Source organism: Euprymna scolopes, chromosome 39 (genome assembly GCF_053919585.1).
Source record: "Euprymna scolopes isolate OS-2025 chromosome 39, ASM5391958v1, whole genome shotgun sequence".
Lineage (NCBI taxonomy): Eukaryota > Metazoa > Mollusca > Cephalopoda > Sepiida > Sepiolidae > Euprymna > Euprymna scolopes.
Window position 1 is genome coordinate 74,926,682 of NC_136520.1, and position 16,291 is coordinate 74,942,972.

Genomic DNA, 16,291 nt, shown 5'->3' on the forward strand with positions numbered 1-16,291 from the left:
AAGCGGATGGTATGGTCTGCTTCTAATGATTTGAATGAAATATGAACATCGCAAAAACATCAAATTTAAAATTTGAAAATCTATAAGTCTGCTTGTCCTTCTCTGTGATTTCAAAACACGGACATTTTCCAAAAAGTTGGAAGCATGCTTGAATGGTACAAACAATTGCCTTCTCATGAGAGCCCAAAATCCCTCATGGAAGACCCATTTGACGAACAACAATTTTATGATGAACATCCATTGGCATCATCTATTGTCAAAGCAAAACGTGTTCAATTTGCAGGCTGTTGTTTTTGAACAGTAAACGAAGTTATTCCTTCCCTACTTCTGTGGAACCCGACTACCAACTCCAGAAGTAAAATGCTTACATACCCAGATGTCATTGCAAGGGATTCGAATGCTGAGAGACAGGACTCAGAAGCAACCATGCGGGACTGGGATATCTGGCGTGAGCGTGTGAATCTATCATCTTGACTTCGGTCAAAAGATGATTTAAAAAAAATTTTTTTGCTTCAAACACGTTCTTCCTCTTTCTTTTTGTCCTAACACTTCATTTAAAATAACATTGCATAATTAGAAAAGGCCAGAATGTTGGATTGTTCCTTTAAGCAAATACATGAGCCCTTTAATAATCATACCTCTGCTTACTGGTCTTCTCAGATGGGAACTTGTTTGGTACTTTAAATATGTCTGAAGACTCACTGACACGTGTTATGATATGCGGCAAAGATCTGTGGCTTAGTGGATAATGTACCTGGTAAAATTAAATTGTAAAGTTACACTCTTCTAGAGGTTGGTGGTTCAATCCTCAGTGCGAGTGACAGTAAAAATACAATTGTGAATTTCTTAGGATATCAACCCAATCATGGTTGACGGAATAAGAGCAGGCTACCACCGTGGATTAAATAAAGGGTTCCGTTCAAAATTCTGTGATGATTTCTGAGTTCGGCAAGATCCACCTGAAGAAGGCCGAAGGTTACATCGACCAAAACGTTGTGAAAATGACACTCAAGATGAGAGAGTTACTGGGTTGAGGAATGTCCTGAGAATGCAACCAGCTCCCCCTTGGGGGGGGGGAATAAACGATATCTAACGATAGGCATATGGAAACATCAACACAATGGGTCGATATGTCGTCAGCTGTAACCGGCTGGCATGGGTCATTTCTTGTGTCTTCATTGCGTCGTTACAGGCAGCCTTCCATCGTCATCAACATTAATGGCCAGAACTGCAGGTTGAAATCGAACACTTGTACAAAAACGGTGAACAAATATATAATTTATTTTACATTTAACAGTGAGGGAACATATTCAGTCGTCAATCCATTGCGTGCGCACAAACTACTATCTCGCACATGCAGAGTCCAAGCTTCAACTGTTTAAATAAACAAGAGAATTATATTTCAATTCTCTCTTTCTTCATCAAAAGAGAGAGAAGAGGGAGTGAAAGAGAGAGAAGAAGGAGTGAGAGAGAGAGAGAAGAGGGAGTGAGAGAGAGGGAGAGAGAGTGAAAGAGAGAGAAGAGGGAGTGAGGGAGAGAGAGAGTGAAAGAGAGAGAAAAGAGGGAGTGAGAGAGAGAGTGAAAGAGAGAGAAGAGGGAGTGAAAGAGAGAGAAGAGGGAGTGAGAGAGAGAGTAAAAGAGAGAGAAGAGGGAGTGTGAGAAAGAGAGAAGAGGGAGTGAAAGAGAGAGAAGAGGGAGTGAGAGAGAGAGAAGAGGGAGTGAAAGAGAGAGAAGAGGGAGTGAAAGAGAGAGAAGAGAGAGAGAGCGACAAAAGGAGAGAAAGATATATTCATACAGATTGAACATCGTTTTGTTTTCATATGCTTCGATGACGAGTTCTCTGGGTTTAACCTTTTGTTTTTTAGGATCTCAAATCGTTTTGACTTTGTTGGATATTAATAAACGACTGTCATTCAAACCCAGTCGACATGCTCTTACCTGCCCAAACCCACAAAGCACCTGCTTAACACATCTGCACCTCACAAGTACAGACAAGTTAGGCACAAGGTTCATTAATGTACAAGCTCCCCCAAAAGGGGCGCTCTCCATTGTGCCACAACAGTAGTCTGAAGAATTCATTCGTTTCTCACTTTTTCTGAATGTTTTTGCTTTTCTTTTGCAGAGTGTTGATATTCTCGGAGCAATTTTGGAAGGCTATCCAAAAAGCAAGAAACAGCTCTATGTATGTACCTTGCATTCTGCTTTTTGTTCATTGTATCAAGTATACGAGTGGATCACAGGGTGGAGCAGGTGCTTGTGTGATGGCAAGTGTTACGAGTGGACACAGTCAGTCCAGAGAACTTGAATAGAGCGTTCATCTGTGTATCGAGTGATGATGTATGGAAGTGGAACCTGACCAGTGAGGGTTGTGGACAGGCGTTGCATGGAGAGAAATAATTTTTGGTTCTGTCCAGAATTTCTTCTATATTAAAAAAAAAAAACGAACTTTTTTTAAATCTATGATGTACGTACACATGCACAAAACAAAAATGTCATATTCCGAAAATCACGTAAATTGATCAAGTAGTTTAGTTAAACAAAGAAAATTAAATTTTATAAGTAAGTGGGAGGGGGGGAGGCTGATTCGCATTGCCATCTTGAAGAAACAAAGGGAGATAACAATTAAAACTTGCGAGATCAGTTTTGTAATGCTTATGATTTCCCATTAATCGCTTAAAATCGTTTAAAAATGATTTTTCTATAAAAATAAAGCTACTTGGTCAATTTACGTGATTTTTGGAAAATATTTTTTTTTTAGTTACAGATACATTATAAAGATACGTGTTTTTTTTAATATAGAGGAAATTCTGGATAAGCACCTGATAATTTTGTTGGATTTACATGATCTTATTCTTTGGATTATTTAGACGACTCATCATCTTTCTCTGCTGGAAATTAAGCATTTGTAGATTAATTCACAAAAAAATGAAGAACAATATTTGGTGCTCATTTATACTTGATTAATTACACTTGATTTAAAAAAACAAAAAAGGCAGAAAAATCTTTCTCGTGTACATACTCATCACATAACAAAGATGTCGTATTCCAAAAATCACATAAATTGATCAAATTTCAAATTAAGAAAATCAAATTTTATGAAGAAGCAAGGAGGGGGGATGGATGCAGCCGTATGGTTTTAAATTTTGCGCCCCCAAAATGCTGCCCAAATACATACACTACCTATATATATCTATAATATAAAGCTGAATGTCTGTCTGTGTGTCTGGTCACGAATAGGTTCCTATATGGTTGACTATTTTAAAAAAACTGATCACATATAATGATAGAAGATGTATCGAGACACAGGAATGGGTATGTTTGATCTGGCAGGACAGTGGTTCATTAAAATTGTGGAGTCTGCGTACGCGCCTGGTCCACAAAGTATGGAAATAAAAAATTTAAAAATTAAAAAAACATTTACAAGTGTTTTGGACATAGATGTATATAATAATACTTTGATAAGTATGTTTTAACTTAAAGAGGGATGGTATAATAAAATTGTGGGGTCTGTGTTCGCACCTGGCCTCCATAGAATGGAAATAGGTACAAACTTTAATAAAGACTTTTCATATCTATTTGCGTAAGTATACTTTGATAATTATGTTCCAGTTTAAAGAAATATGGTATAATAAAATTATGGGGGTGTTCGTTCGCACCTGACCTCCATAGAATGGAAATATGCCACAAAGTTTAACAAGGTTTTTTAATATAGATCCACAGACTATTGTGATAAGTGTTTCAGTGTGAACAGGTATGGTATAATAAATTATGGGGTTTATCTATTTTATTTTTACTTTCATCATATTTGGCTTCGGTTTTGATATCCCCGAATTCGAAGCTATCTCTTTACAACCCTTCCTTTTCATAACCTATCATACTTTCATAAATCAGAGTCCATTTTCTGTAGGCTGTTTTTGAATCCAGTCAACGACGGGTACTTTTGCTAGTATATATATATATATATATATATATATATATATATATATATATATAACTACTTCATTTAATCACATAAATTAATATAGGAAAGTATAAATTTATTCATAAACTTTAAGTATTTACTTCAACAGTTCTCAATACATAGGTAGCCAGTTATAAAATGTATATGGCAATTAAGCTACACAGAATATTCCTTATACCTGACAAATCGTAGCGTGGATGAAACGCGGAATATTCTGTGTAGCTTAATTGCCATATATATTTTATTTTTTATAACTTACTAATATATATATATATATATATATATATATGAGCAAATAGTTAATAAAATATGTTAAAAAACACTTTGAAATGAGTTAAAAACATATTTAATCTGAAAAGGAAACACTAGATAAATGGATCGTCCTTAATCCGCGGAGTTTCGAAGAAATACTTTCCTTCTCATCAGAGGGTAGGAATTAGCAAAATGCGGGATCGGATTTTGCATGCAGAAGTATTTGATGAAACAACAAGTAAGTCAAAGATCTTACTTGAAAACAATAAAAGTGAAGCAGAGGAAATATAGTGAAGAAAAAGGTGATTACACATGAATGGATAGTCTGTTGGAAAATAAAAAAATCCAGTGATGGTAAAATCCAAATGTAAATCTTCAAGAAAGTTAAAAGAATTTCCATTTGTACAATTAAAATCCCAGGAAATCTCATATTTGGAAGAAGATGGTCCATAATAATCCAAAGGCAGAAATCCATGGAATAATTCACAAAAATGTGTACAAGGAATAAAGAAAAGATTCCAATAATATTAATAAAAGAAAAATAAGATATGCTTTTCACTCTACTTTCGAGACATAAATGTCTATATTTAATAAATGTAGGTCGAGCTAGGTAGTAAGTTATAAAATGTATATGGCATGGTATTAGCCACCATGTTACCATGACAATATATATGTTGTCATGGTAACATGGCGGCTAATTAAGAATTAGGTGGAGGACAATTCTTAACAAAGGAGAGGCGGTTCATATGTGTGTATGTATGTTTCTTCTAACTGAAAAACAGTTAAATGAAATAAAAAAAACTACCTGATCGATGTACATAATTTTTGGAATAGCGAAAAATGTCCAGAGTATCACATGTCGACTTCTCTTGTTACAAATCAGTTTTATTGCAACAGAAAAGGTGTGCCGTTTTGATTTTTTGTTTAATGAATGCTTGGTTGAGGTGTGACAAAAAATGTCACATTTCTCTGTCGTTTTTGGAGCATGTACTCAAGTAGGTATAACATTATCGTTTTCTGCTTGCAGGAAGATATTGGTATTGAAACTGATGAAGACTGTGGAATATCGATTCCAGAAATTTGATCCCTAACGGGATCATTAGGATTGCGAAGATGATTTTTGGACTGTGTTTTAAATGATGCAGAGTTACCTATAAAAGTGCATTGTGGAAAGAACTGTAAAAAAAATACTTTGTAATAAATTGATCATTCATGGGGGAGGGGTTGCAGTAAATAAAAAAAAAAGTTAAATGTTTATTTTGTGTTTTTGTTTCTGACCTTCACTGGCCTTCATTCTTATACGCATCACTCATCACAAACAGCTTTTAGACAAAGTAAATAACGAACGATTACTCTTACTAAATGAATTAGAGAGTCGCCAACCTGATAGGTCCTGAACTGTCATCTAGGCTTCAGCCTCTGTCCCATCGGCGAAATGTTGTATCCCTCTGCCTGTTCTACAAGTACTTTAATGGTGAATGCTCTGACGAACTACAAGCACTAGTAATCCCTAGACGTGACTAAACCCGACAAGCAACTAAGTCCCACCCCTTCACAGTAGAGATCCCTAGGTGTAAGAAAGCCTTTTACTCCAATAGTTTCTTTCCAAGAACTGCAAAACTTTGGAACTCCCTTCCGGGATTCTGCTTTCCCAACTGTACTGACATGCAGAAGTTCAAGTGTAATGTGAACAAACGTCTTGCTACTCATCTCCCTTCATAATGCCTCTACAACTTATGTCCCTGATAGTAGCCCCCTGCTTCAAAGTGAAAGTGGCACCGTGTCTTGTTTGGGGTGAAAATTGAAAGAAAAATAAATAAAATGCCTCCATATTAATAAATTTGTCGAATCAGGTCAAATAATTTCGTTTGTTTACTAATGCCACATTATTATAGTTTATTGTCTTTGTTTATAAAAAAAAAAGTATCATAAAATTACGGTGATGCTATATATACTGGCATGCTGCTCGGTCATACAACACGCTTAAATACATTTTAATTTATGAAGATTTCTTATTATATTGTACCCGATATATAATAGTTATTTTAAATTTTTTTTAAATATATATGACTTTGGTGCCATCAGCTAGAATCAAAACCCAAACATTCATCTAAAACCAAACTCTTATCTTTGCATCATCAACGCTCTCATCCCCATCTGGCATCAATTGAAATGGATGGTTCTCGTCTAGGAGAAGCCCCCTGTTCTGACAAGCTTCTGGGCTTGACCTTCACTTCTGATCTGAAATGGAACACGTACATCAAGTCTGTTGCCAAGGTTGCTGGAAAGATGGTGGGATCCTTCTACCGCTCCAGAAGATATCTCACTACTGATGCAATTCTCTATCTATATAAAAGCCAAGTACGTCCAAGGATGGAATACTGCTGCCATATCTGAGCAGGAGCTGCTAAAAACAGTCTATCCTGCCTTGACAGAGTACAAAATAGACTTTGTGGCTTAGTTGGGAATACCCTTTTCTGTTCCCTGCAACCTCTCTCCCACAGAAGAGACGTTGCAAGCCTATCTTTGTTTTATCGTTATTTCCATGGCAGGTGCTCGTCTGAACTCCAATCTCTGGTCCCCCCCTCGTCAATCTTTTACGAAAAACACCCGTCTAGCTGAATCCAATGTCAAAAACTTTTCCCACTCTTTATCTATGCCTAAATCAAAACATAGATTCCATGAACAAAACTTCTTTCTTAGAAGTGCACACCTATGGAACTGTTCCGTTTGCCTGCTTCCCACCTGACTATAACCTGGATGTCTTCAAGTCCAATGTAAACAAATTCCTGATGAACTGCCCCCTTAAGTAAACACTTCATCAAATCTCCACACTAACGTACTGTACTTACAATAACCTTTATCCATGAGTGGCTTCCGGGCCTTGATAAGTGGTGACCACCTTGTGTAAAAAAAAAAAATTTAGTGCTCCAGCATTATTCATTTCCATCTGAGCCACCAACATGGATATCAAAACTCTAAAACATTAACGTATAAATGTGTATTTGTGCAGAGAAAAGTTCTTTAAGTCAACTTACGTCTGCTAAGTTCCATTATTTTTTTTTTTAATTTTGCCCCTTTTAGCAGCTATTTTTACCAGCTAAAACCAAAATCGAATTTGTTCTACAGGTCTCAAGTCTGTAGACCAAAAATTGATAGAGTAGTTTGTTAGAGACCATTCCACACACAAACAAACAAGATCACTATATATTCATTTATTTATTTTGCTTAAACACATAATTAAAAAACAAAAGTCAAAAAATTTTTTTTAAAGAAATTTTATTTGCGTTTTTCTAAATAAACATACAAAGTCTGGGCAAGATGGGGAATTGGAAGCAAAAAAGGGTCGAGGTGGTCGGTTGATGGGTCAAGAATATTCACAGTAATGTCCGCATCCACGAGGACATTGCTTGTTATTTTTAAACCATTCCATGATGTGATGGAGATGACCGCCATGCGAACAACCCTGGCACCAGACATACAAACGTTTTACAGGCTGGAAGCTGACAAACAAAAAAAAAATTTAATAACAACATGTCGGTACTGGTGCATATTCTAAACCAGATGCATCTCAGTGTTTGCTCGGCTTTGGTCGCAAGATGACGTCACCAACCAAATTATGCTTAGCAATAACTCGGGTTTAGTAGCTGTCTGATGTAATAAACTGATCAACCAATCAGAACACGCTGAATTTCGATTTTATAATAAAAACAAAAATTTCTTTGAATCTTTTTAAAACATTTCCATAAAATTATTTGACCCCCAAAAATGAATAAAACACAAAATGGTTGCTTTTTTTTTTTTTTTTTTTTTTTTTTTTTTTACATTTATTATTTTTGCTATTTTCTTTTACGTTGCGTTGTTATAATTTTATTGGTGACGGTTGGTGACGTCATGTTCCGGCGAATGCTAAGATATGTCTGGTTCACAATATGTCTATTCATAGTGAGACCCATGAAATTTTTGCATCAATCTACAATGAAAATATAGGATGGAGCGATGAAATTGTCGACCAAGAAAAGACATTCAATTTAATGAAAATAGTTTTTTCTTTTTTTGTTGCAGACCATCTACTAGTTGGCCAGTTGTGTACAAATCCCAAGAGAGATAGGAGCCTTCTATCATGTCTGAAAGTGACACAATGTTCAATGAGCGAGATCCGAGATGTGCTCTGCTGTACAACTTATGCTCTCGACCAATCCAAGTTCTGACAACAGGACCATTGCCAGCACCCTCAAAATGCATTGTCGGATTGCCACAAATAACAGGGACGTGTCCAGGGTGATAAAAACAAATTTTACGGCCAAAGTTATGGTCTTCTGTGTGGTTTCAATACCACCCCACATCTTCAAAGTCAGCTCGAAAGTCAACACCAAAGTGTACCGGGACGTGCTGAAGAGTGTGGTGATCCCCTGCTGCAATCAGGTGGCCGCTGGCAGACCATAGGTGTGGCAGCAGGACTTGGCGCCAACCCACAGGTTCAAAGAGAGCACGGCTTGGCTTCAGAAGGAGTGCTATGACTTTGTAGCCTTCTCTCACTGCCCCCCCCCCCTCATCCGCCCCTGACCTGAACTCACTGGACTACTTCGTTTGGTCATACATCACCAACACCAAAGCCAGCCTGATAGCCGCCATCCGTCAAGTATTCGCTGAACTCCCACCAGCAATTGTAGAAAAAGCATGCTCTCAGTTCTGAACCTGTACGAAGGCGGTGATTGAAGCTGAAGGCGGCTACATTGAATAGATGTCATAATCAAGTTACCTGAATTGATTTTTTTCAATAAAAGTTTTAAAATAAAGTTGTAGTGTTGTTTTCTTTAGGGCGACATTTATATCGTTCCAACGCGTAATTATACTTTTGAAATAAGAAATGTCTGTTAAGGTCAACAGAATTAAGACAAAATTACTCTTTCTTTGATAGCAAAACTATTTTTTACCAGAAACGCAGTTAATAAACATTTTACAGGGTTCATACAGATTTTCAATATCCATTTTCAAAGCTTTCTCCGGACAAAATTTGAAACAAAATTTGCGTTTTGTACAATCCACAGAGATTCAAAAGAATGATAAAAAAAAAAAATCAAATATGCAACAAATAAATGTTACTATAGCCAATAACACTTTGTTTTTGTTTTAGAGAGGGGGATGTAATTTTATTTATGGCAGCTGCCACTACTCCTCCTCTCTGCCCCCATCCTCCAAAAAATTAAATTTTAAATGAGAACAAAAATAGACTAAGATTTAAATCTTTACCACAGGTAATTTCATAATAAAGGGACATAACTCTTGTATCCACAATACTTTGCAAATTTAGAACAATGTGTTTTTTTTAAATTTTAATATTTTTATTAATATTTAAAAAATAAATTAATAGCTTTTATTTTGATTTCATTTTTAATATTGCAACACAAATTTTTACTGGACATAAAAGAATACGATTTTCAAGCCATTTCCAAGACATTCTCCATATTTTTTTTTTCAAGGTAATAATAGAAATATGGTTTTTTCAAGGCAAAAGTCAAAATCTAAGGATTTCAACTGTATGAATCCTGCTTTAGTAAACTTAAATGGATCGACCCCAGAAAATAAGCAATTGACTTGCGTACACTGTAAATAAACTGAAAATAAACCTGGGTTGTTTTGTTTCCCATTACAATACAAATTTTAAATATAGGTGAGGATTTAATTTAAAAAAAAAAGGGGGGTACTAAATATTTTTTTGTTTTTTTACAAAATGTTTTAAATAAACAAATCGTCAAAAACTAGCTACAACCATTATCAACAATTTACCCCCTTCTCTATCTGTGCCTAAATTTAAACACAGATTCTATGAACAAAGTTTCTTTCCTAGAACTGCCCACCTGTGGAACACTGTTCTCTTGACCTGCTTCCTGGCTGACTACAGAATAATAATCTTCAAGTCCAATGTAAACAAGTTCTTGTTGAGCCTTCCTCTTAAATAATCAAATTCTTTCCAATTTATACGATTAACGATCACTAAACTACCACCTTACATTTATTAACACTTATCCTCGATTAACCTTCAAGCCTTGATAAGTGGTAACTTCTTTGTAAATAAAAGAAAATCAAATATTCTATTTTGGGAGGGTTGCGTACACTTTAAGCATCCTAAATTGTGGGGTTATCCTTTTTACAGTACTGAAATTTTTGAGATGAAGGATGAGTGTTTGTATTAATCAGACTAATCTTCTCCTCTTGAGTTTTATCTGCACAACACTTTGGTCGAAGTGACCTCTGACCTTCATCAGGTGTAAAACTAAGCTCCAACCACTGTCCCATCTCCACAAGGTTACATCTCTGTGCCTGTTTTACAAATATTTTGATTGCATGTGCTCTAATGAACACATTGCACTTGTGTCCCCACGACGTACATATCCCTGACAAACCCGCTTAGCAACAAAATCTCACCCCTTCACTGTTGAGGTCCCTAAATGCCAGAAAACTTTCTATTCTAATAGTTTCTTACCTCGAACAGCTAGACTTTGGAATTCCATTCCTGCTACCTGTTTCCCTGACTGTACTTATATGCAGAAGTTAAATGTAATGTAAACCAACATCTTGTTAATCTTTCCTAGGCATGGTCCCAAATAGTAGTCCCTTGTGTCCAAGTGACAGTATGCCTGGTTAGCGGTGAACGTGAGTAAAAAACAAAAAAAAGAAAAGTCTCAAACTCACTTTTCTCTTTGCTAAATACGGCAACTTTTACACCTGAAAAGGTCAGAGATTACATTGACTGAAATGTTGTGAAAATGACACTGATGGTTAGGATATTAGTCCGAATGATCCAAATGTTATTCATTTGTTTATAGCGCACACCGCTCAATCAGAAGAAACTAGTGTAAATACGAAATCATCTGTTTTGCTTATGTTTTGGGGTCCTTGAAACCTAATTGATCCACTTCAATGAAATAAACTTAATTGATCCACTTCAATGAAATAAACTTAATTGATCCACTTCAATGAAATAAACTTAATTGATCCACTTCAATGAAACAAACCTAATTGATCCACTTCAATGAAACAAACCTAATTGATCCACTTCAATGAAACAAACCTAATTGATCCACTTCAATGAAATAAACTTAATTGATCCACTTCAATGAAACAAACCTAATTGATCCACTTCAATGAAACAAACCTAATTGATCCACTTCAATGAAACAAACCTAATTGATCCACTTCAATAAAACAAACCTAATTGATCCACTTCAATGAAACAAACCTAATTGATCCACTTCAATGAAACAAACCTAATTGATCCACTTCAATGAAACAAACCTAATTGATCCACTTCAATGAAATAAACTTAATTGATCCACTTCAATGAAATAAACTTAATTGATCCACTTCAATGAAATAAACCTAACTGATCCACTTCAATGAAATAAACCTAACTGATCCACTTCAATGAAATAAACTTAATTGATCCACTTCAATGAAATAAACTTAATTGATCCACTTCAATGAAATAAACTTAATTGATCCACTTCAATGAAATAAACTTAATTGATCCACTTCAATGAAATAAACTTAATTGATCCACTTCAATGAAATAAACCTAATTGATCCACTTCAATAAAATAAACCTAACTGATCCACTTCAATGAAATAAACTTAATTGATCCACTTCAATGAAATAAACTTAATTGATCCACTTCAATGAAATAAACTTAATTGATCCACTTCAATGAAATAAACCTAATTGATCCACTTCAATAAAATAAACCTAACTGATCCACATCAATAAAATAAACTTAATTGATCCACTTCAATGAAATAAACTTAATTGATCCACTTCAATGAAATAAACTTAATTGATCCACTTCAATGAAATAAACTTAATTGATCCACTTCAATGAAATAAACCTAATTGATCCACTTCAATAAAATAAACCTAACTGATCCACTTCAATGAAATAAACTTAATTGATCCACTTCAATGAAATAAACTTAATTGATCCACTTCAATGAAATAAACTTAATTGATCCACTTCAATGAAATAAACTTTATTGATCCACTTCAATGAAATAAACTTAATTGATCCACTTCAATGAAATAAACCTAATTGATCCACTTCAATAAAATAAACTTAATTGATCCACTTCAATGAAATAAACTTAATTGATCCACTTCAATGAAATAAACTTAATTGATCCACTTCCATGAAATAAACCTAATTGATCCACTTCAATAAAATAAACCTAACTGATCCACATCAATAAAATAAACTTAATTGATCCACTTCAATGAAATAAACTTTATTGATCCACTTCAATGAAATAAACTTAATTGATCCACTTCAATGAAATAAACTTAATTGATCCACTTCAATGAAATAAACTTAATTGATCCACATCAATAAAATAAACTTAATTGATCCACTTCAATGAAATAAACTTAATTGATCCACTTAAATGAAATAAACTTAATTGATCCACTTCAATAAAATAAACCTAATTGATCCACTTCAATAAAATACAAATAAACTTAATGGATTAAAAATAAATAAAGAAATTAAATTTGACGCTTAAACCCATTAACTTGTGTGCAATGTTTTTTTATAACAGTAGAATTGAGAAAATTGAAAAATTAAAACAAACAAAATGTGCAGTTCTTACTCACCATATACTGCATATGCCAACAATCTCTCTGCACTTGTTGCAAAACCAACTGCAGTTGGTCAACGTCTTATTACACCGGTTGCACATAGTCAGAATGTTGGACGTTTGCTGGTTAAGCATTGCAACTTCAGGAATATCGCTACATTTGATCACTTCGGCCATCACTGACCACAGCTGGAATTGACCCAGCAATTCTGGAGGGAAATTAAAGAAATTCAAACATTGAATCTAAAAAAAAAAAAAATTCATGTTGTGCGGACAATGTTTTATCTTTTTTAGATTTCTCCAACAAACTTGGGAGCTTATTTACTTACAAAGGCAAAGTTAAACATAAAGTCAGTTTTTAATGTGGGCGCAGTGGATTGGGACGAAAAAAAAAATGTTTATAATATTACTTGGGAAATATCGTCTGTCAATATATTACTTTTCAGGTAAAAGAATTGTTTAAATAAATAGAATTAACAAATTTTTTTTAAAAACCATAAATAGTTGTCGAATAAAATAAAAGTCACTTCTTGTATTCGGAGACTATAATCCGTGTCGTGTTTTAAATTGTACTGTTTTACACAATGGAACAACATAATTTGAGAACAATTCATTTTCAAATGGGTAATCATAATTGTTTACCTTAGTGACATCAGAAAAGTTTAATAAACTTATGTCATTTGGATTTCTGTTTTGTGGAAGTCATGCCAGTGTATTCCGTGGAAAAGTCCTTTCTGATTAATACTTAGACAATTCCAGATTTAATTATAAAGTTTTACATGAAAACGAATTTTTGATTTACAGATATGAAATTTGGTATATAGGGTATTCAGACATGTGGAAAACTTTTTAATTGGTTTTCATCCAGAAAATAAGGTATGGCATAAAAGTCTACTTCAGAAGATCTCCAGCTACAGTACAGATGGAAATATCTTCTCAATTCTTAAATCATTTCTCTCTGATAGGTTCATAAGAGTAGTAGTTGATGGGCAGAAATCAGAAGCTCACAGTATTAATACTGGAGTCCCTCAGGGGTCCATCCTGGGCTCAACTCTCTTCCTGATCTACATTAATGATCTTCCAAATCACATCCTTACATCATTCGTAGACATTTATGCTGATGACACTACTATCTATGGTAGCACATCTAAGACCGTGAACAACCAAGTTCTCTCTGATTCCCTCTTCTCTGATCTTGAACACATGATACAATGGGGAAAGAGGTGGCTGGTTACTTTTAATGCATCTAAAACCAAGCTTCTATCTCTACATCATCAACGCTCTGATGCCAATCCAACATCAATTGAAATGAACGGCTCTTGTCTTAGGGAGGCTCCATGTTTTGACAAGCTTCTGGGCTTGACCTTTACTTCCAACCTGAAATGGAACACGTATATCAAATCCATTACCAAAGTCGCTGGAAAAATGGTGGGATCCTTCTACCGCTCCAGTAGATATCTCACTCCTGATGCAATTCTCTACCTATATAAAAGCCAGGTTCGGCCAACGATGGAGTACTGTTGCCACATCTGGACAGGAGCTGCTTGTAATTCGTCAGAGCATTCACCATTAAAATACTTGTAGAACAGACAGACGGATGCAACATTTCATTGATGGGACAGAGGCTGAAGCTTAGATGACAGTTCAGGACCTATCCCAAAAATTAACCCCTTACATATAATAATCAATAGACTTGTCATCTCTGCAATGTATATTGGCTACAATATAACAATCAATAGAGTATTGACTACGTGATAATAATTACAGAATCTTCATAGATTAAAATGTCATAAGTAAGCGTATTGTACAATCGCGCAGCACCGGGCGGCTTGCTAATATATATAAGTTACATTATCTGTCAGTATGATGGACAATCTCTACCAAACTCCTTTGTCAATCTTGAAACTTGATATATCGGAGATATGGACTGGTAGAACAAATTCGATTTAGTTTTTAGCCAGTACAAAAAGCTGCTAATTGTCAAAATTAAAAAATATATAAGACTTAGCAGGCTTAAGTTGATTAAATATGATCTTTGTACGCATGCGCAAGTATACATCTGTATCATTAACAACGTATGGATTTAGGTTAGACGTTACTGAATAAGGCTGGAGAGTTATATGTTTTAATTTCAATTCTAACTGATGAATCTCAGGTCATATTTTTTTATAATATACTTGTCATCTCTACTATATATTAGGTACAATATAATAATCAATATACTTGTCATCTCTACTATATATTAGGTACAATATAATAATCAATACAGTATTGACTCTGTAATAATAAATGAAAAATCTGCATTATTTAAAATATCATATTTAAGCGTATTTTACGACATGACTGCACCGAGAATGAGGCTCTACCATATATTGTGTAAATATAATAAGCAATAGAAAGTTGACTGTGTATTAATAAATACGACTTGGTAAGGGTGGGCGTCCCGCACTAGTTTTTAATAAAATATTATAATCCAAATTTTAATCGGGGGGAAATGAATGAACGCATATCCAAGGCAACGGCTGAAACCTTAGAGGAAGACCTCCAGTCTGTAGTTGAATGGGGACATAAATCAACAATAAAATTCAATGTTGCAATACCAAGCTTTTCTCTAATAATTATAAGAAATCTTCTCGAACATCTGTTGTCATGAATAATACGCTACTTGAAAGCCGTTCATTTAAACTCCTTGGCTTAACATTCACATGAATTGGAACAAATACATTGGGGACATTGCTAAGGTTGCTATGAAGAAGGTGGGCTCCCACTACCATGCTAGAAAATTACACACACCTGTGAGTATCCTGTACCTCTACAAAGCCATCATTCGCTCATGCATGGAGTATTGTTGATACATTTGCACTGCTGCAGCTGCCACTGGTCTCTTGCTTTTGAACAGGGTTCAAAAAAGAATTTCCAACCTAATAGGTCCCGCACTATCAGCCAAACTCCAACCCCTGGTTCATCATCGAGATGCTGCATCCCTGTACTTGTTTTACAGGTACTTTAATGAAATGCATTCTGATGAACTTTAAGCATTTGCATTCCTTTGACTAACGCGACAAACAGCAAAACCCTACCCTTACACTGTAGCGATCCCTAAGTGTTGGAAAGCCTTTTACTCAAATAATCTCTTCTCGCAAACTGCCAGACTTTGGAATTCCATCCCATGTCCCTGTTTCCCTGATTGAAGTTCAAGTGTAATGTGAACAGATATCTTGTTGCTCAAGTGTAATGTGAACAGATATCTTGTTGCTCAACTCCCTACATAGTATCCCTGTAAATTTGATCCCAAATAGTAGCCCCTTGCATCCAAGTGGCACTGTGCTTTGTTTGGGGTGAAATAAAAGTTATATATATAACAGAAGATCTATATCCCAAATTTCTAGTTGTTGTCCATCTTACCGTTTATTTCCTTAAGCATGTTAATTCTTGACGACACCTATTTCA

The 16,291-nt window shown here is 35.0% G+C and overlaps 2 protein-coding genes across 4 annotated transcripts in view; one reads left to right on the plus strand and one right to left on the minus strand.

The window, feature by feature from the left end:
* LOC145263876 (homologous-pairing protein 2 homolog) overlaps positions 1-5,470 on the plus strand; it is a 197,314-nt gene extending 191,844 nt beyond the window's left edge. For all 3 annotated transcript variants that reach the window (XM_080120956.1, XM_080120957.1, XM_080120958.1), the window contains 2 exons: positions 2,123-2,182; positions 5,241-5,470. In XM_080120956.1, coding sequence (XP_079977082.1) covers positions 2,123-2,182; positions 5,241-5,297 — 117 coding nt within the window. In that variant the 3' untranslated portion in view covers positions 5,298-5,470. The remainder of the gene's footprint in view (positions 1-2,122; positions 2,183-5,240) is intronic.
* Positions 5,471-7,475: 2,005 nt separating this feature from the next.
* LOC145263878 (GATOR2 complex protein WDR24-like) overlaps positions 7,476-16,291 on the minus strand; it is a 64,056-nt gene continuing 55,240 nt past the window's right edge. Inside the window, exons 17-18 of the mRNA XM_080120959.1 lie at positions 12,858-13,050; positions 7,476-7,716 (exon numbers count right to left, since the gene is read on the minus strand). Of these exons, the coding sequence (XP_079977085.1) occupies positions 7,581-7,716; positions 12,858-13,050 (329 nt within the window). The 3' untranslated portion in view covers positions 7,476-7,580. The remainder of the gene's footprint in view (positions 7,717-12,857; positions 13,051-16,291) is intronic.